The 21,225-nt window shown below is 39.0% G+C and overlaps 1 protein-coding gene across 1 annotated transcript; it reads left to right on the plus strand.

The window, feature by feature from the left end:
- Nucleotides 1–16: 16 nt before the first annotated feature.
- On the plus strand, nucleotides 17–18,677 carry slc37a1 (solute carrier family 37 member 1). The gene is made up of 20 exons (XM_057335460.1): nucleotides 17–143; nucleotides 666–898; nucleotides 6,583–6,664; nucleotides 7,027–7,135; nucleotides 8,129–8,207; nucleotides 8,459–8,594; nucleotides 10,274–10,350; nucleotides 10,502–10,668; nucleotides 13,765–13,817; nucleotides 14,582–14,659; nucleotides 14,767–14,895; nucleotides 14,992–15,082; nucleotides 15,388–15,450; nucleotides 15,723–15,808; nucleotides 15,935–15,983; nucleotides 16,398–16,471; nucleotides 16,558–16,636; nucleotides 16,767–16,864; nucleotides 16,974–17,038; nucleotides 17,154–18,677. The coding sequence occupies exons 2-20, from the start codon at nucleotides 843–845 to the stop codon at nucleotides 17,167–17,169; spliced, it is 1,587 nt and encodes a 528-aa protein (XP_057191443.1). The 5' UTR covers nucleotides 17–143; nucleotides 666–842; the 3' UTR covers nucleotides 17,170–18,677.
- The last annotated feature ends 2,548 nt before the right edge of the window (nucleotides 18,678–21,225 follow it).

Consider the following 21,225-nt stretch of genomic DNA (forward strand, 5'->3'; position numbering starts at 1 on the left):
GGTCCTTTTTTCTTTGTTGTTTCTGTCTTCATGCTGTTCTGGGTGGCGTCATCGCGTTGCGTTGAACAAGGAGGAAGTGAAAGAAACGGTCGGGTCGTTAGACTCGCTACAGACGACGCTGAACGTGAAGTACCGCAGATAGTGTAAGACCTTTGAATGATTGTCTCTTTTTCATTTATGTGACGTATAAATCTTTTCGTATTTTTGAGAATTAGTTTCTTGGCCTGTACATAACTGTAAACATAACTGTTTGATAAACGCGTGGTCTTCCCACGACCTTTAGAGTTTACGAGTAAGTGGAAGCGACTCTAACATCATAAAAGTTACATTTATGATGATGTGTAACATCAGACCTCAGTTTTATGTTTGTGATCGTAGTGTAGGTATATTTTTTGCAGTACATGATTTTTCTTAGAATATTGTCATTTTGTTATTAATTGGAAATGGACTTACACTGTCTTCGATTATTATATCTGGCAGTTGTATATTTATCAGCCACGTCATTTACTTCATATTGGTAACGTACTGTTCAGGGCTCAGTCGTTCATGTGTCATGAATGAACTAAACATGTATTAACTCTCTGCTGCTCAGATGATTGTAATGAGCATGGCAGTGTTTATTGAAGCGATTGTTTGTCTATTTACGTTTGTCTTCGTTTGTTCAGGATGTAAAGCCTCTTCGGATGGGTCGCTTCCTGGTCACATCACAGGGCAGTCTTGGTCAGAGATGGGTCTTGTGACTATACATTTAGGGGCATTCTGCCTAAATTCTTTATCAGATTAATTCATTTCTGTATTACGCCCACCGAGTTTCACCTACGGACCAACACACATATACAAAAATGGCACCAGTCCCACCTGGCATTCGTTTCATGGCATCCTTCAATAAGGACCAATGGTGAGCATGAGCATCATATTTTGTTGTTCACAGTCTTGTATAAAGTACTTGAAAGCAATGCTTGAGTAAAAGTACAAGTATCTTACCAGAAAATGACTTTGGTAGAAGTTAAAGTCACCCTTTAAAATATTACTTGAGTAAAAGTCTTAAAGTACCTGACATTTAGTGTACTTAAGTATCAAAAGTAATTGTCTGATATAAAATGTTCTTAAGTATTAAAAGTAAAAGTAAAGGTATTTAAAAAAAAAAAGTGAACGTTTAGAATTTTGAGGTAATTAAATCAAAGCAAATCTCAAGTTCAACAAAATGCACGGTGCTTTTGAAGATGTGAGTAATCCTGAAGGCTCCTCTGTAACCTGCCATTAATTAGCCTAATGTGGTCTAAAAAAATCCCTCCACCGGTGTAACAATAATTTACCTAGGAAATATTCGGCCGCCACTTAGGCTATACCAGAAACCGTTATTAACCATTTCAGTATTATGTGTTGAATTAATTCGGAGGGAAAATCATTGGTGTTGTTAAATATCTGCACATTGGCTAATCAGAAAAGGTAACTAGCACACGTTAGCCTGGCCATCACGTTAGCCAGATATCTGAACAAGCTTATGATAACTAATTCATGTTAAATAGCGTTGACATTATGGCTTTATTGAATGAAAATTAATTTAACCTACCTCGATGTGCTTCTTCAGGTTGGACGGGGAGTTTTTTAATGCCAATATTTCAGTGACTCTCGGTAGGCATACTGGGTTTCCATCCAAAGTTGCGAATTTAGCTTATGCGCAAAATTGGAATATCGCATAAAACATTTGCGAATAAGCACCGTTTCCATCCAACTAGTCAACCGTCACTTCCTAATAAACTGGCACTAAATATCAGTAAGAAAAGTAAGAGAAGCCACTGAATATAATAGTTTTCATATATAATAATACTTGCGCAAGCAGACGATTAGGAAACTCAATAAATGCGGTGCTTTTGTGGATGCCTGCTGTTCGGGAAACACAGTCGTGACAGTTCTAAGAGGCAATTACAGAAATACTTGACGACTTTGCTCAGGTGTTTAAGAATGACCATCACAACATTTCTGATGCTGTGTCACAAGATCATTACTCTGGTTAGTCAGGTTACACTGGCTGTCTCATAGTGCAGTTACGTGACTTTTTGGAGGAATTTATTCAGCAAATGCGTTTCCATCTCCCATTATTCGCATTAACCCTTTTTCGCAAAAATGAAAAACCACCTCAAGCGAGCGTAAAAACTTTTTTGTGAATTAAGGGTTTTTAATTCGAAATTTGGCGTTTCCATCACTCGTTTCTGATGCGAAACTTCAAAATGCGAATAAAACCAGAGTGATGGAAACCCACACTTAATCCGGTAGGAAGAATTTTTCACTCCAATGTACGAAAATATTTCTTGCAAATACGGCCACGGGTGTGTAACGTTATCTTCGTCACCACCACGGAGTTCACCAAGTTCGTCACTGTAGTCGAGATGCTCGTCATCTGCTACCGGAGTGGTAACGTTAGCAGCAGAGCCTGCAGCAGGTGCTTCCATGATGGCATCAATGATGTGACATGCCCGGACAAAGCAGGACTTCTTCTTCTTCGTGCTTGGCGGTTGACATGACAACAAACAGGCATTACGTCACCAACTCAAATTTCTTCTGAAAATTCTTTAATTTGTAGTAACGAGTAACGAAGATGGTTAAGAGAAATGTATCGGAGTAAAAGTACACATTTTATTTAGGAAATGTAGTGGAGTAAAAGTGAAAGTTGTCAGAAATACAAATAACGAAATAAAGTACAGATATGTGATAATTCTAGTATTTGTACTTTGTTACATTACAACACTGGTTTTTCATAAACTTAAACGTCTTGTGTCATATGTCTCATTTACTCACTCTTATCTTTCGGAACAAGTTTGACTTCATTTCTTTTTTGAAAAACAAAAGGAGATATTTATAACAGAATGTTCATGCTTTTTCTATACAATGAAAGTTAAAGCGGCCCTAACACATGCGGTTTCTGCCAATCTCATATTAATCTTGAGTACCTATAGAGTAGTATTGCATACTTGGTATCTTCGAAGAGTATTTAGTTTGGTCACATTTATAAAAGATAGATACAGCTGTACGATTTTTTCCGAAAGCATACCGCGTGTGCGGGGGAGGGGTAGGCTGAACTAAAGCATGTGCGCACCCATTGCCAACAAAACACAGACATCAGTTTCACTCACCACATGCGGTTCATGTCTGGCATCTTTTAGCGCTGGGACGGCTACATATATCAGTTTCAAATGATCTCCAAATTCAGCGTTATATCCACCATTTAAATAATGTTCATCACCCAAATGCAGTGAACAAACAAACAAACACCTGAACTTTTAGTACGTATGCTCTCTCTCTCTCCTGCACACAAGTGAAAGTGACGTCTGCGCATGCTCCTTCTCCTGCTCTCCTTTGCTGCCGCTTGGGCGTGCCGCATGCTTTTCCGGGAGAATTGTCCAGTAAGGGACTAAGAAAAATTGTTACGAAACAGTTTTATATGTTCGAAAAAAACGTTCCGAAACCCGTACGATCGCTGGGGGAGTGTATCGAGCACAGAAATACTATGTAATATGCGGCCCAACTCGTTTTTTGACAAGTTGACCATGTTAAGCATGAGAAGACAGCACGTTTAACATTGTAAAGAAGTCAGAATGCATGACACACCGTTGCAGCACCCCTTTAAGGGTGGATGACCATTGCTGTCAAGCAAGGTGTCATTGAAAATGTATTGTTTCAGAGGACTTACAATAAATAATAAGTCTCATATGGATAACCCTTATGGTGCTTGCAGCATGACAGTCCTTGGTGCGTGCCATCCATTTTTATTGTATAGATGAGAGAAGCTTGGACATTGTGCTAAAATTCTTCTGTTTTTCACAGAGAAAAATAAAGTCATACGCATTTTAAATGACATGTGGTTCCATAAATAATGACATAAATCTCTATCTCTTTAATAGTCTACTTCCTAATACTTTGTATCCCTCACTGTTGTTAGACAGGCTTGGTAAGCCGCAGTCTCTGTGTGCTGAATCAGTGTAATTCCTGCTGTATAACTGAACAAATTCATGTAGGATTACTTGGTCATGACGCATCAACTCAGCTCCTCCCAATCTGTTTTGATACAGTGGAATGTAGGCTGTACTTAATTCAGTGATACAAGCATCAATACTGCATCCTGTACCAAGACTCTACAACAATACCATGATTACTGACATGTGTACAAATGAAAATCTAAATTCATGTCTGTATTTGAGCCCTACAACATATGAATATTTCACTGCATACGTCATTAACAACAGTCAGATTGTGTTGCGTCTGGTTTGGTGAGTTTACTGTAACAAGGACATACAGACTAGACTAGCCATGTCTAAACTCTGTGAACAAGCCAGCAGAATATGTTGTAATCGTAAAAGGAATAGTTTGCCCCAAAAATGTATTCATAATTTACTTCACGTTCAAATCGCATTGGCTCATGTGTGTCTCGTGACAAAACACACATATAACAACTAGTCATAAATATAATACGAAATTATTTGTGTTCAACTGAAGAAATGATATCATATACATCTGGAATGGTATTAGGGTGAGTAAAGTATGAGATCATTTTCATTATTCGGTGAACTATTCCTTTAAAAAAGGACTGTCATGTGCCAAAAATAGCTGCCAAGATCATTTTTGAACATTCTATTTATTGAGTTTTATAATAAACTAACGATACATTATACAAATAAGTTTGATCTTCCATTTACACACAACCCTATTACACTTCTTAAAACTAAATTCCACTGTGTCACAAAAGAATATAAACAGAGCAAGACATAAAAAGTTCTGGAAGGTTTATGCATTCTGTCCTGTTGTTGTTAAAAAAATAAGAAAGAAAGCTACCCCAGTATATCACAAACATGGAACTGTTTTCAGTGGAATGCAGACACCCTTCAATTATTTGAAGAGTTTGGTTCCAAAATGAGATAACTCTGTTTTTATATTTTTTCAAGAATCGTGTTTTTTTACTGTGCATTCCAATTAATATCAATCAAACTGCGGTTGGTTTGTTTTGATTTAAGCCATAATAACTAAAAAAATACAGCTAACTAACACAATAAAACAATAAAAACATGATAACATGTTATGCACGCCCTTTGCGTGATGTTCATTAGATGTTCATTCTCTAATGTTCATTAGAGATGTTCATTAGTCTTGCCGTTTTCTTTGTTTTAAAGCAAAATCCAAGATAAAAGAATAAAAAGTAAGCAAATAAATTAATACAATAAAAAAATGTTCAAGTCAATGTAAGCATTTAAACCTAATGGTAGGGCTGTGCCGATAAACGATATCATATCGAATCGCGATAGAATGAATTTCAAAAACGATGATAAGCTATTGGCATTTTGACTCGATATGGATTAATCTTACAGTCTAACAGAACGTAGAAATAAACGCAACAACAGTCAGTCAGCGTGCAGCTTTTAGCATGCGCGTCAAAGTACAAAGTCCATTTCATACTGCACTTGGCAAAGAAAACTCAACATGAGGAGGAAAACATGACTGGAAGCGGAAACAAAGGTGAAACTAACCTCGAGTTGTCATCACGCGGTTTATCAAGTGTCTTATTTTTTTTTCGCAATCGCCGGTTAAATAAAACAAACTTGAGGCGCAATTGCAAGCGAGTTACTTCGAAACTCAAGCACAAACGTTTTTATATCCATCGTTAACAATATCTGCTAACATGAGCTGGTGCATATGAAACAAACCAGCACTGCCCTGTACAGATTCGAGATGTAATGAAGTGAGTTTGTGTGCACATTAAAATATTGAACCTTGTATGTAAGATGCTTGCATGATTAAAGAAATGTACTACAGTTTATGTGAGATGTCTTTTTGAAAGACTAAGGTTCACTGAATGCATTGAATAAAACCCACTACTCGAGCAAGACATTATTGCAGCGTTATGTATGTGCGCAGGTGCTGAGCCAATAGCGTTCGAATGTACGCAGTAATGGAGCCCTTTCATTGGTTGAATGTACTGAATGAACACTCCCTTTACTTAACGAGTCAATTGAGTCAAAATGAGACTGAATGAACTGGTACATGTTGTTTATGGCCTAATATCCTCTGTGTTGCAACAGTGCATTCATTTAATTGAATTTTAACTGGTTAGATTATTTTAAATACAGTTTTGTAATTAAATATATATCGAAATAAATATCGTTATCAATCAATATAGAAAAAAACTATCGAGTTTACTTTTTTGCCATATCGTAAGCAGGGTTTGCTTGCCTGTAACTATTAATTTGTTTAGTAAACTTAATTTAACAGATTAAAAAAAATAAAAATAGATTCTCGTTTGTCACTTTTTCACACATGCCCCATATCATTGCCATTACAGTGCACAAGGAGAGGAAATTTCCCTGTAAAATGTCCATTACATTTACGCATTTGGCAGACGCTTTTATCCAAAGCGACTTTCATTGCATTATACTATACATTTGTTTCTGCTTGTGTGCAATCCCTGGGATCAAACCCATGACCTTGGCGTTGCTAGCACCATGCTCTAACCACTGAGCTACAGGAAAGCTGTATTTCCCTGTCTGGCCAACCTTGTTTAACCCTGTTGCGTTTGTTTTTTGATTTACACAGGTACAAGGCCTTCACATTCGCGCTCACTTTTCTTCTCTACACCAGCTTCCATCTATCCAGGAAGCCCATCAGCATTGTCAAGGTAACAAATTAAATTCAAATTGTTTCAAATAAACACATTATGGAGTCACCTCTACTGTAATGTACATATCAATGTGTAGATATCAGAATTTATACAACATTTTACCGAAAACCCATCTTCTTACAGTACAGGAAATGTACATCTTTTTTGTCTATTCCTGTAACATATTAACACATTTATCAGGGTGTAATCTTGCAGTCCATGGAACTCCATGGAACCATTTGACAGTGTTGAACTTGCACTATTGACCCAGCCTTGATATTTAGTCATTACCTGTGTCAATTTGTAGCTGTCAGAGATGACTCGTGTTCTGTTTACTGATGTCTCTTTGAGTGACCGCTACATGTGTTTTGTGTCTGTAGAGCGAGCTGCATAAGAACTGCTCTCAGGTCATGGAGTTATCAACAGAGAGCAGCAGAAGTCACCGGCCTGGACTGCACCCGGAACTAGACTGCAGCTGGAAACCATTTGGTAGGATTGAAAATGACTTTGGTTATATTATTTTCTGCATGCTACAGGCTTAGGCATAATTCAGAATTTCAAATGTGCTGCTTTTGAATTCATAAATTTGAATTTGAGTTGAATTATCCACATCCCACTGTAATTAGAGTGACAGGAATGTAAATGTACTGAATTTTAATTAAAAAATCAACAGTTACAACACAAGACAATATTTTGTTAAAGACAGCAAAAAATAGACAAGAATGCAATTTAACACAAACATCCATAGGTGGCTTTTCAAACATTAATTGTTATATCCTCTTATGATAACATTTTTCAGTTCATTGAAAAATGAAACATATTTTTAACAGCTATACTTATAGCAGTTATTTGAATTGCCTGTTTGTGTTTTGCTGCAATTCTGTTTTTATAAATGGAAATGAAAATTTAGCATGTCTTTTTCTACATCAATTCATATTCAAGTATTGAATTTAAAAGCTATTCTTAAATGAATTCTGAATTACTATACATGCAGTCCTGCTATGCTTTATAACTCTTCTAAACACAACTTTTCCATTTTCTACAAACTATCCTATTTTGTCTCATTTGTATTAGGGGTGTCACAATAATTTGATACTGACAATAATCATGACATTAATAACTGTGATTATTAATATTGTGTTAATATTAACATATGACAAAATTGTAAATAATCCAGATGCAGTCTCTGGTTGATACTTCAACAAAGTAGGTCACAGTTTTGCACCCTTTCAACATTTTTCCTTAGGATACACTATAGTTACAAACTCTCTCTGCCTCTCTACACTCACATTTTTAGTGTAATGCAATGGCCAAACATTTTTTCAAAGAAATTGAATTCGTAATAACGTTACAATTTTGCTATGACAGTAGTGTTTCTAAAAATATGATATTGTGACAGCCCTGATTCCAAATAATCTCAATTTCTGTCTTTATGAACCAGATTATTGAAAATTTAACATCTCTGTCTACTTAATTCTATAGATAGAAGTAACTATAAGCAGTTACTTGGAGCAATGGATTACTCTTTCCTGTTTGCTTATGCTATAGGCATGTATCTGAGGTAAGAACAGATCAAAAACACTCACCAACTAACCACCAACACACTGTGAAAGAGAAGTGACAGACGAAACATTATACACATATACCATACCACATATACCATATATACATATACCAGCACATGACATTTATTTTTTTTACAATTACAATTTAAACGTAATAATATGTTTGTTAATAGTTCATAGTTGCTAAGATTAAAGATTTGTTGTATATATGTAAAGGTGAGTAATACAGTCATTCTTTCCCTTTCAGTGGAATCATTGGAGAGCGTTTGCCCATTCGTCTGTACCTGACTGTCGGCATGTTGGCCAGTGGCCTTTTCACCTGTATTTTTGGACTGGGATACATCTATGACATCCATAGCCTTGGGTTCTATATATTTGTTCAGGTAAATTTTGTTTATAAAACAATAAAATAACGCATCCTACGGCTCTTTATATTGTGCCAGCAGCCAATCAGAAATTGCAGTAGATTATTATTAATTAGTCATGTGGTTTGTACAGTCTCAGAAACTTCTGTAGACATTTGTTTTTGCATGTTTAAGGTAACTTTGAACAGCCAGCAGAGATTATTTTGGCATGATTTCCACAGATGGACAGGCATTATTATATTTACTGACTCCGTAAAAATGCAAATAAAAACAGGTTTCCAGGTTTTACAGATGGACAGTGTGAAACCATAAACCCTTAATGCCAATTAGTTCTTAAAGCGGAGGTAACACACAGTTTCTGCCAATCTTATTTTAATCCCTGCATAACTGTTGATTCACTAGAAGTTTGTGCTGTTTACATAATGCATGTACGCGGTGATTGCCAACAAAACAGACATTTGACGCAGTTTCACTTACCTCATGCAGTTCATGTCCGGCATCTTTTAGCGCTGGGACGGCTCCATCTATCAGTTTTAAACTCCAAATCCAGCGTTATATCCACCTTTTATATAACATTCCTCACCAATATGCAGTTAACTAACAAACACAGCGGAACTTCAGTACAACAAACGAAGCGCATTGATGGGCGGTCACCCGAATCCGCTGCTCAAACAAATCATCACCCGCCACCCACCCGCACCTATAATTTTCTCTGATCTAGATATCCGCACCCAACGCACACCCAATCATCACATTATTCATTCCAATTCTAATTCTTTGTTTTTAAGCGTGGTGTCAGTGGATCATTCGTTTTTAACAGAAGCTTCTGTGACGTTAGAGCTAATTTGCGCATCTCTGATAAATAATATGCTGATCGGCTGCTTTTAAGTAAATACTATTATTTATTAATCAAAAGTTTGGCTTTGCCCAAATTTGCTTACATTTTTAATAAAATAAACACAGTTTTATTACTCCCTTCAGACTTTAATGAGTATATCGCTGTTTCTGTCATTGCAACACAGACACACAAACTATAATCAGCCCAAGCAATGACTGGATAAACTAATAAACATCGAAGCCAAGTACGGTGCAGTTGACGCTGGTTTTATTTAATTCTCTTTTTTTAATTTTCTCTCTAATCTTTTTCGCCTCCATTTCTTTAAGAATGGACCCCCGTCCCATCCTTGCGACGCACGCTTTTTTAAACTGGGAGTCTGCAAATTAGTGCCTGTTTGCCTGATGAAAATGCATTTAAAACACATACATATTTTAGAGAATGTAGTTAATATTTGCATAATTAATGACAGATTTTATCCACCTGCTACCCAACCGCAATTAATCAGAATGTACTTTTTTATTACCTTACCTGCACGACCCGCGGATTATCCGCAGCGCCCGCAGATGTAACCGCAATCTGCACATCACTAATGGGCGGACTCTTTTTCTTGCTCTTGCTGGTTGACGCGTGGGCGTGCTTTTCCAGGAGAATTATCCAATAAGGGACTAAGAAAAGTTGTTACGTAAGGGAATTTCATGTTTGAAAAAAAATTCAAAAACCTATACAAACCCTAGAGGGGTGGTTCGAGCACAGAAATACTATGTGATATGTCCAACTCGTTTTTTGACAATTTATCAGAATGCATGAAACAATGTTGCACCACCCCTTTAACTTTATAACTGTTTTTGTTTGTCTGTAGGTGGTGAATGGCTTGGTTCAGACCACTGGTTGGCCGAGTGTGGTCACTTGCATTGGAAACTGGTTTGGCAAAGGCCGGTGAGAGGCAGTACTTTACTACTTGATTTGAAATACCATGCGCATATACAGTACTTTTCGACTGTTTATCTACCTTTTAACTGTTTTGTATCTAAATCTGTTAATGGCACTCGAACTGACGTTACATAATCTGTTCATGTTTTCATATCAGGAGAGGACTCATCATGGGTCTGTGGAACTCTCACACATCAGTGGGGAACATTCTGGGTTCTTTGATCGCTGGATATTATGTCTCCTCAAACTGGGGTCTGTCTTTCATCGTGCCTGGCATTATCATTGCTGCCATGGGGGTCATCTGCTTCTTCTTTTTGATAGAGCGTGAGTGTTTTAAAAATGACATGGTTTTCAACAGATCACATATTGGTCTTTATTCAGAGTGACTGTTTGCACTCAAGTGTAAATGAAACTGCCACAACCACCTGCACCCCAGTAGTCTCATATAGCCAGACAAAATGCAAATCTCATGGCAGATAAATGACCTGGAAGATACGCACTGTGGTGTTTATGTGCAAGTTCAGATCTGACTTGTGTTGTTTTTCCATCCCAGTCCTACACTGCAAAATGTTTACATTTCATCATAATTAAGTTAGCTTTATATCTAAAACAGGGTAGCATCATTTTAGATAATTTTACAGCATATTAGCCAGGGTGGGTCCTTAAAGTCCCAGTGAAATAAAAAATGACAATTCTTATTTTTTCATGAAATATTGCAGAGTTTATAGTAAATGGCTTATCAATGTGGGTCACTTTCTTTTTAAAATTCACGTACCCTCATAATCTTCAGTTAAAATCTGAAAATGCACTTCCGCCCTGAAATGACTATCCATCTCAAATGATGTAAACTAGACGGCATGGCCGGAGCTAGGGCTGAACGATTAATTGAAATCGAATCACAATCGCGATGTGAGACGTTGCGATTTGCTAATCGCAAGAGGCTGCGATGTGGAAGCGATGTGAAAAATAGCAAACGCGTCTGTTCCAAGCCCGCTTTGAGTGGCATTCTTGCTAACCAACTGAGTGAGCGAACCTCCGTTATGCCTAATCAGCACTGCCCTAGCCAACTGCGTAAACGTCCGTCATTAAAAAAACAAACAAACACAAGGCAGGAGAGAGAGAGTGTGTGTTATTATGGCATCTGCAGAGTCAGATCGATCATATTAGGCAAATAAATATTAAAGAACCGTCCAATTCATAAGACCGCACACACAGCCTGTGTCATACTCGCACGTCTCTGCCACGCGTTGCGCATCTCCCGCAAACTTGAAGCGCACACATAGCCTGTTTCATACTCGCGCGTCTCCCGCATCTCGAGGACGAGTTGTTTAAACTTGACGCGCACACACAGCCTGTGTCATACTCGCCTGTTTCGTAATGACGTTTATAGTACTTGAGTCCGGCTCCACACGGGCATCTGGCAATATGGACGAGGCTTGACGCACGCGCGCACCCTGTGTCAACTCACGCCTAGCTCCGCGTTTCAAACAAATGTAAATTCTATCTAACTGTTTTGCTAATTTCACTTGGATGAAATTAAACATTCAGCACATTTTCTACTTGTTTTAAAAAATCCCACATACTTAAAAAATAATAAATCAGCCTATGTAACTATGTCTATGTCACTAATAGTGTACACTGGTATTTGGATTCTATTGGTGTGATGTAATCGGGAAGTTGGGAACCAATTGAACAACAGTAAGCCCTATTTGAATAATGCCCTAAACACACTACAAAAATGAATTTTGTAATGGTTTTAATGGAAACATTTTTTTTGTTTTCTTTCAGCAGGGTAACTATACCCATACTGTGCTCTACACAACAATATTGAGCTGAAGCTTGAATTAGAAAAGTTAAAATCGCAAATCAAATCGCAATCGCAATGTCTGTCAAAAATAATCGAAAATATCGCAATTAGATATTTTCCCTAAATCACACAGCCCTAGCCGGAGCATCCATTAACTCCTCCCCTTCTACTGTCAGTCTGCTGCCAGTTTCATTTCAAAATCAATGCAACAGCTGTTTTTACACATCCAATCAATTCACAGTGAAAAACGCAAGCCACGCCCACAAATGTTCTCCTTTGAATTTCCTTTTCACTCAGAAATGTCAGAATACGGAAGTAAAAACGATCGCAACTTCCGGTTCACGGGGACTTTAAAAAGGCTTAAAACGTCTTAAATAAAGTTTTCCTGATATAAGGCCTTTAAAAGTCTTAAAAAGTCTTAAATTCAGATTCTACGGGTCTTAAATATTTTGGTCACATTTCCACAAAAAAATCTTTCCGTCTGACGGACCAAATGACTGTTTAAAATCATTGAACAGACCTAAGACTTTTCTCGCCGCGATACTGCGTCATTACAGAGAACTGAGGTCGCAGAATACAGGTAGAAGTACAACTAGTTTATGGCATCCTAGCTAGTTTAAATGCAAGTTTATTAAAAATGGCTAGAACGATGAGTTCTCGTGGTGGTTAAAGCCGGTTCCTAGAAATGTCTAAGAGGCAACCTGTGCCGTTTGTCGGAGATGCTTTAAACTCTCTATGAGTATCGAGGTGGTGGAATCACACACGCACAGCTAGAGGGAAGCAATGAGCACGTGAAAGGCCTCCAGCAGATTACAAGGTTTCTTTTCACTGTAGTAATTCATAATGTACAGCCGCTTGATATTGAAGAGTAAAACCCAACAGGAGCCTGACGCGAAGCGGGGTTAACGTTACAATCGGCTGGATGTACATATCCCGCATATTAAACGGCTAACGTTACTTACCACATTAGCAAATTATTGGACGCGATTTGGTTAAATAATTTGTAAATATGTTCATATGTTATTAATTATGCATTTAAATTTGTTTTATTGGTGAATATTAAACTAAACCTGTCAAGATGACTCGCAGCACCCGTATGACCCTGTGTTAGTTTATAAAGAGCACTTACACATGTGTACTGTAACTTATAGCCACAGAAAAAATGAGGAGATCACTCCAGGAGATGAGGCAAATGGTGGTCACACCAGATACTGACTGGTTTTCGGACCCCCCCATACAGTAAAACTGTACATTTTAGAGTGGCCTTTTATTGTGGCCAGCCTAAGGCACACCTCTGCAGTAATCATAAGCATCTTGATATGCCACACCTGTGAGGTGGATGGATTATCTCGGCAAAGGAGAAGTGCTCATTAACACAGATTTAGTCAGATTTGTGAATATTTGAGAAATAGGCCTTTTGTGTACATAGAAAAAGTCTTAGATCTTTGAGTTCAGCTCATGAAAAATGGGGGCAAAAACAAAAGTGTTGCATTTCTAATTTTGTTCAGTGTATATACAACAATAAATGTAACCCAACAGCCTCTGCCTTACTTTGTTTGTGCAAGTGTAAATGGGTGCAATTTTTCACTGATATGAATCTGTCTGTTTTCTAGACCCTAATGATCTCAAGACAGCCAGTGCCCAGAGCTCAGCTGCGAGTAATCAGGTGAATGAACTGTATTATTTAGTTTTGCTTGTAGTTTTATTCACATTCACTTTTGTGTCGCCTCCGTGTTAGTTATTATCTTTCCTTTGGGGTAAGGTTGAGTAGGCAACATCTCTTCTTCTGACATATTTGTGCTCTACAGCAGTTGCTATGACGACGAGTCTGTGATCCGTACACCTGAGTCTCAGTGAGACTTTAGTGATGGAGGAAAGGGGTGACAGATGCAGGAAATGTAGATTGATGCTTCTTTTTCTCATTTTGACGTGGAGGAGGAATGAATTAAATTCAAGGGGAACTTCAAACACTTTGCAGCTGGCTAATGCATAATTCTTGATTCTTTTTATATCGTTTACCCTAATGCCATTTCATTTGTTTCTAGAGGTTCTTTAAATATTCTTGGCAGTTAATAATTTGTAATTTTCCATGGGTGTTACGTCTAAAAGCAAATGCACACCGATATGATCCACGACAACAAACAATTTTTTCACCGATTGACCAAGTACAATCTGACTCGTATTGTGGGGCAAATAAATAAATTCAAAATATTGTTTATTTTCCAGTGTAACAGTTTAAAGCTTTTAACAATTTTGCACTGTTGCAAAGCAGCTTTACAGAAAGTACATTTAAGAATAAACCATGGAGACATGAGATAAAACAGTATAGTAATGTCACCACTTTCTTACAGCATATACTCAGAATAGCAGTCTTTCTCTGTTTTTTTAACGTCTCTGTCAGATGTTCAAACATGTTTTGTGTTTTCTCAGAAACTGCATAAAACCTGGAATGGTGTAAAAGGACATAAAGACCTCTACTTACAGTACAAACAAGGAACTAAAACACAGGTCAGAATCCCTCTGCGTGTATGTTTTCCTTTAGTCTCTCAGGCACTCCCTTATAACGTGTTAATATTTAATGTTTTTTTTTCCCTCTTTGCGGTTGTGTTTGTTAGAGCTGGGATACAGAGCTCCTTCTTGGGCAGGAAAGCATTGGAGTGTGTGTTCCTGTACAGCAGGTCGTGGTGGTGAAGAGTGAAGCAGAACCATCAGCCATCAGTTTCATGGGGGCTTTACAAATTCCTGTGAGCGCTGTTCATTTATCCTTGCCAAGCAGGATGCCATCCATCAATGAAAAGTTGCAGCAAGTTATTGAAGTTTCTCTCTGCCTTTGTTTGCAGGGAGTGGTGGAGTTCTCTCTATGTTTGCTGTTTGCCAAGTTGGTCAGTTATACTTTCCTTTTCTGGCTCCCCCTCTACATCACTAAAGCAGGTTCGAGAAACACTCTTATACTCTCAAACACAGACACTTTTCATTAGGATGGTTATTATCAGCATGTCAGGGAAAAGTTGCTCTACAAATTAAGCTGACAGTAAAATGTCACACTCATTGAAATTCAGACTTAAGTAAAAAAATCTAATAATGAGATGGAGAGCATTTTAGTAGTCATAACCATAAAATGATGAAAATAAGTAATCTGCATTGATTGTGATAAATGATACGGTATTCAAATTTTCATTTATAATACAAAATTTTATAATCCTGAAATTTAATGTGCATTTTCTCATGCTTCTCAGCTCACCTTGATGCCAAGACAGCTGGAGATCTATCTACTCTTTTTGATGTTGGAGGCATTGTCGGTATGTAGAAATATCGTTTTTGTGTTACTTAGTATTGACACGGGTGTGCAGTATGATCTTTTGTTATAGTATTTTAAAGTACGATAACAACTTGTAAGCATGCCCCACTTTGTATTTTCATTCTTCTCCATGTTGTATGTACTGTGGTATGAGTGGTATAGCAAAACTTCTACCAGTCTAATGTTGCATATTTATCCTCATGCGTATTTATTGTCACGCATATTAATCCTCATACCACCCGGCCTTCTTTAACATAGCTTGTGTGTGCCTAGGAGGCATTCTGGCTGGAGTAATGTCTGATAAGATGGGAAAGAGGGCCACCACATGTGCTGTGATGCTTCTACTGGCTGCACCTACAGTATGTTTAACTCCAATACAGATGCTTAAAACATTACCAGTATGAAACTATTAGATGCAGGGGAAGTGAACATGTGGATAATTTTTCCCATGATTGACTGTGGTTTGTGTTTTCTTTTTTTTCAAGCTGTATGGCTTCTCTATGATGAGTCAGTTTGGGTTTGGTCCCACTATTGGTAAGACATGTCTCATAGTGTTGCCTTTCAAAGTTTATATACTGTAAGAGTATTGACCCATGTTGCTTTGCTTTATTGTAGAGAGTTGTTATAAATGTGTCTTGCTTTGCATTACATGTGGAAAAGAGACACTTGATTAGTTTTTAACATTAAACATTATTTTAAAAAGATTAAAAATGAACACTTAACTTGCCCTCCAAAGAAACGCAAGCACATTGAATATATTATCGGAGTGTCATGTCATAAGGAAATTTTCTGTTTTCAAAAATTTTATTTGGATAATAAAATTACGAACACTTTAAAAAAACGTAAAAGGTTAAAACTCTGAAACGTTGTCTATTAAATATATTTTCCCAAACAGAAAAATTATGAATTTTGTTTAACCGCTTGATATTTTTGTTATTCTATGTAAAGGAATGCTGCTGGTGTGCGGTTGTTTAGTCAATGGACCTTATGCTCTCATTACAACAGCTGTCTCTGCTGATCTTGTAAGCGCTGTATAAACTCTAATGTGGGCTTGCATAATCTTCTGCTTGGTCATGTTTTGATTGATGGGTATTTTTTATGTCTATAGGGCACCCACAAGAGTCTAAAGGGTAATGCCAGGGCTCTCTCTACAGTTACAGCTATTATAGACGGGACAGGATCTGTTGGTAAGCACATATCATTCATCCACTCCGCTGACATTCATATTGTATGTAAGTGGTATTGTGAGACATTGGATTCAGCCTCAGGCACTTGCAGGTAGAACTGAGGTCACTCTTGCACCTTCCTTGTTCCCAGGCGCTGCTGTAGGACCTTTGCTTGCAGGGCTGTTGTCAGCAAGAGGTTGGAATCAGGTCTTTTACATGCTCATGACTGCTGACTTTTTGGCACTTCTGGTGAGTTTAACACCTATGATTACTCTTCTGTAAAAGACCATTCATTTTTACCTTTCGAATATACTTATACAGACAGTTTTATCAACCTTGTTTGTATATTTGTTCCTAGCTGTTGCTGAGACTAGTAATGAAGGAGCTTCGCTCTCGTAAGAACCGTCCAGGAGTTGCTGTCGAGTGAGTGATGCTTCATAATTTTTTTTATTATTATTTTGTTTGCAAATCAAAAGCCAAATACATTTGTTATTGGTTTTAGGAAAAGTAGTTATTTTCTATAATTTTCCTCTTTCAGAATGAAGGAACATTGAGTACTTGCACTTACCCAAGGGAGAGAAATGGAGAGAGGCGGAATTAAATGTAAATGTTTAAATTCATCTCTCATCTGTTATAATATCTGACCACTTCCTAACCTGGACCACAACTTGAATTTGGGACCAGTTCTCTACCCTTTGTTTGGACAATACAAAGACAATTTATTACCTTTTTCAGATGAGTATCAGTGTAAGGTGACAGCCAAACCGCTTTGAGGAGATATTTTCTTTATATAACATATTTTTACTGATTCACAGACTCTCATGATCTTTGAGTCTTGTGATGGCATATTGAATCTGCGGCTCTGCTTGGATTTGTCCCTTGAGGGTTAAACCCAAACAAGTGAACATGACCTAGAGATCAAACCTAAACTTAACTCGAGTTGAAGACCGTACACCTGCACAACCAAAAGGAGCCTCTTTTTTTCTGGTATTGAGGAGAATCTTTCATAAATGCAGTGTCATTTCTAATCCTAGACCACGAAACTACTGCCAGGCATGTAGCGCCTTACTAAAGTAATAATTTAAATTGTCACATGGAATAGAATGTGACAGTTTGTGCAAGAGAAGTGTAATGAACTGTTTAAACAGAAATTCATTATGTTCTCTGTCATGAATAAAGCCTGTGGAGTGAATATAATGGGTTTATGTATATATGATAAATCTATAATATATTTAGGCCTATATTGTTCTCATCTGCCTTTTTATGAACCAAAGCCAATAATGTGCATTGTTTAAAACCTTTATTGTATCACTGTTTCCTGTCTCTTGGTGTGCCGTTGTAAAATGTTCTTATCCTGTTTGTATATAGGGGATCCACTAGGGCATTCTGCCATGTGATCGTTCACTTTGACAAATTATTTTCTTAATGTACTTAATATTGTATTTATTTATTTTTCTTGTCAGTCTTTTAATGCTGGCCTGCGTCTTGAATATTGTGGAAGATTGATTATAAAAGGAGGATATCTGTACAACATTTTTACTGCTCTGAATATATTTATCTATTCCGAATTTAGGTTGTTTAATATAAATAATACGAAACAAACCTTTTTTGTTGGTTATTTGATATATAAATAATTCACTGCCATTCTGTATATGGTCAATTTAAATCTGTGGGAATAAATTCTGTTGACAGAATTTTTATTTAGGACCCTGCAGCTATTCATGTGTAAAGTGTATAATGTTCAGGATTCTGTTGATCTGCAATGCTAGAGGCACATGCAGATGTTTATTTTAAAGCTGGACCTCTTATATAACCATGTGTCACGCATATGTGCATCTGTCCTTAAAGGAGAGCACACTCTAGATAATTGAATGCATCTATATAATTTATGAATAGTACTTTGGTGTAATGAAATGCAAATTACATTGTGCCTTTTTCTATTAGTGTTTTTTTTTTTCAAATATTATCAGCTGCTTTACAGGATCCCTTGTTTGGGAATTGTCTGAATTATGTTGCTATGTGTGTATACAGAAGACATTTTGAATAAAGTACACAAATAGCTTACCTCTTCCTTCTGTGGCTTGTGCATACTGTGTACATTTTATGCAATTTTTTTTTAACTTGAAATTATGATTCTGTCAAGATCTGGCTCAAGATAGTAAGATATTATATATCCACACAGACACTGGACTTGTTTCAAAAGGTCAATGCGAGTCGTCAAGTGCCTTGAGTGTCTATGTGCAGGTGACACATAAACTGGTGACAGTCAATCCATGAGAATAAAATAGATACAGAGGGCTGTCTAACAGTCGGAAGAAGACTGTGAATTGACACGTGCATATAATGAGGACATTTCATTGCTTGGGTTATGATCATTCGTTTCATTTGCTACAGGGAATCACATGCTTTCCCTGAATGACTCCAGGGCTGCGTTCAACCCCGACAAAACGTCTCCGGTTACTGTCGTAACCTCGGTTCCCTGAGAGGAGGGAACGAGACATTGCGTGAAACGCTGGGCGTGGCGCCACCCCTATATAACTCGCCGTCTGGACCGCATTCCTCAGAATCTTACGACTGAAACATTACAGCGCGACGATCTGAGCACGCGAGCACAGCGGTTTACGCAATGTCTCGTTCCCTCCTCTCAGTAACCGAGGTTACGACAGTAACTGGAGACGTTCCCTTTCGGGAGAGGTCTCTCTACATTGCGTGAAACGCTACGGGAACCGAATAAAATCACGCCGTGAGAGCAGCAAAGAGTGAAAACTAGCGCTCCCACGCATGATCAGGATAAAAGAGGAGAAAAACCTCCCCCTTCAGCCACAGGGCGTAGCCACGAGTATCAAGCCAATTGGATACCACGCAAGCGGGAGCCAATCCGAACGGTCCTAAGTTTTGGCAAAAATTTGCATACCTACTAACATTTTAGTGTGAACTGAGCAGTGATGCCGCACTAGGCTCAGAGCGGCAGGACATACAGCAAAGAAATGATGTTAAGGGTGATAGATAGCAGCACACGGAATAGCTGGGCGCATGCTAATAAGAACTGCCGGAGGCAGGTTTGCCCCCTCCGGCGAAAAAGGACACCTAGTAGCTCGACGAGGAAATTGAACGGGCGAAAACAAATACTGTCATCAATACATACTGATCCAAGCTATGCAGAAAGCGTCGACTACATGCTCATAGGCGTAGACGCTACACCTCCCCCACCGCCTATACGACCTAGCTGAGCGCAGCATAGCTAAGCCGTCAGTCGCTACAGGCAGCTGTGGGTGGCGCTGAAACAGACTTGTGCCGCTAGAGAGGACACATCCACCCTGTAAAATCTGGCGAAGGTATTCTGCAAAGACCAGCCCGCTACTTCACAAATGTCCTGAACAGACACCCCTCTCGACCAAGCCCATGAAGAGGCCACAGCTCTAGTAGAGTGGGCCCTAAGATCGATCGGGCAGTCCAAGCCCTGACTGGCATATGCCAGTGCTATCACGTCTGTTATCCAATGAGACAACCGCTGCTTTGAAACGGGACGTCCCTTAGCTGGTCCGCCGTAGCAAACGAACAGCTGGTCAGACTGTCTGAAATCTGAAATGTAAATCCTCAAACCTCGCACCGGGCACAGCGCGCGCTGAACGTAATCCTGCGACTGGCGGCTCCGGGGAGAAAGCAGACAGGGATATAACTTGTGCTCTAAATGGTGTTGAGACACATAACCCACTTTAGGTTTGAGCGTGAAGCTGCAGTTGTTAGGTCCGAACCGCATGCAGGTATCATCGATAGACAGCGCGTGTATGTCCCCTACACGCTTAGCAGACACGAGCGCAAGCAGTAGGACGGTTTTTAGGGAGAGCTCCCTCAGTCCCAATGATTGCAAGGGCTCGAACGGAGGAAGTGAAAGCGCCTTTAAAACCAAGGCTAGGTCCCAGGGCGGCACCGTAGGAGGGCGAGGGGGGTTTAGTCGTCTCGCGCCCCGTAAAAATCTCACCACCCAAGTATGCTTTCCTACCGAGCGACCGTCAATTGGAGGGTGAAAACCGGCAATGGCAGCAACATAAACTTTCAGCGTAGACGGCGAGCTGCCGGCGTCCAAGCGCTGCTGCAGAAAGGCTAGAATGTCAGATACGGGGCATAGCTCCGGGTCGAGACCGTTTTCCCCGCACCATTTTACAAAAACCGCCCATTTAAAAGCGTAAGGGCACCTTGTAGAGGGAGCTCGTGACTCTGTGATAGTATCCATGGCACGACTCGCTAAACTCCCCAGAGCTCTCTGCCGCCGTGAACCCGCCACACGTGCAGACGCCACAACTCGGGGTTGGGGTGCCAGATTGTGCCGCTCGCTTGGGTCAGCAGGTCCCTTTTCAGCGGAATCGGCCACGGAGGCGCTGCCAGCAGCTCCATTAGGTCGGGAAACCACGGCTGATTCGTCCATTTCGGGGCGATCAGCGTCACGGCAGCTTTTTCTGTTCTGATTTTGCGTAGCACCAATGGTAAAATCTTCACTGGTGTAAACGCACAGAGGCTGGCTCTCGGCCACGGGCTCGTGAGCGCATCCCCCCGCAGCGGGGAGCTTGACAGGGAGAAGAACAGAGGGCAATGAGTATTCTGCTCCGTCG

This window comes from Triplophysa rosa, linkage group LG6, assembly GCF_024868665.1.
Source record: "Triplophysa rosa linkage group LG6, Trosa_1v2, whole genome shotgun sequence".
NCBI lineage: Eukaryota > Metazoa > Chordata > Actinopteri > Cypriniformes > Nemacheilidae > Triplophysa > Triplophysa rosa.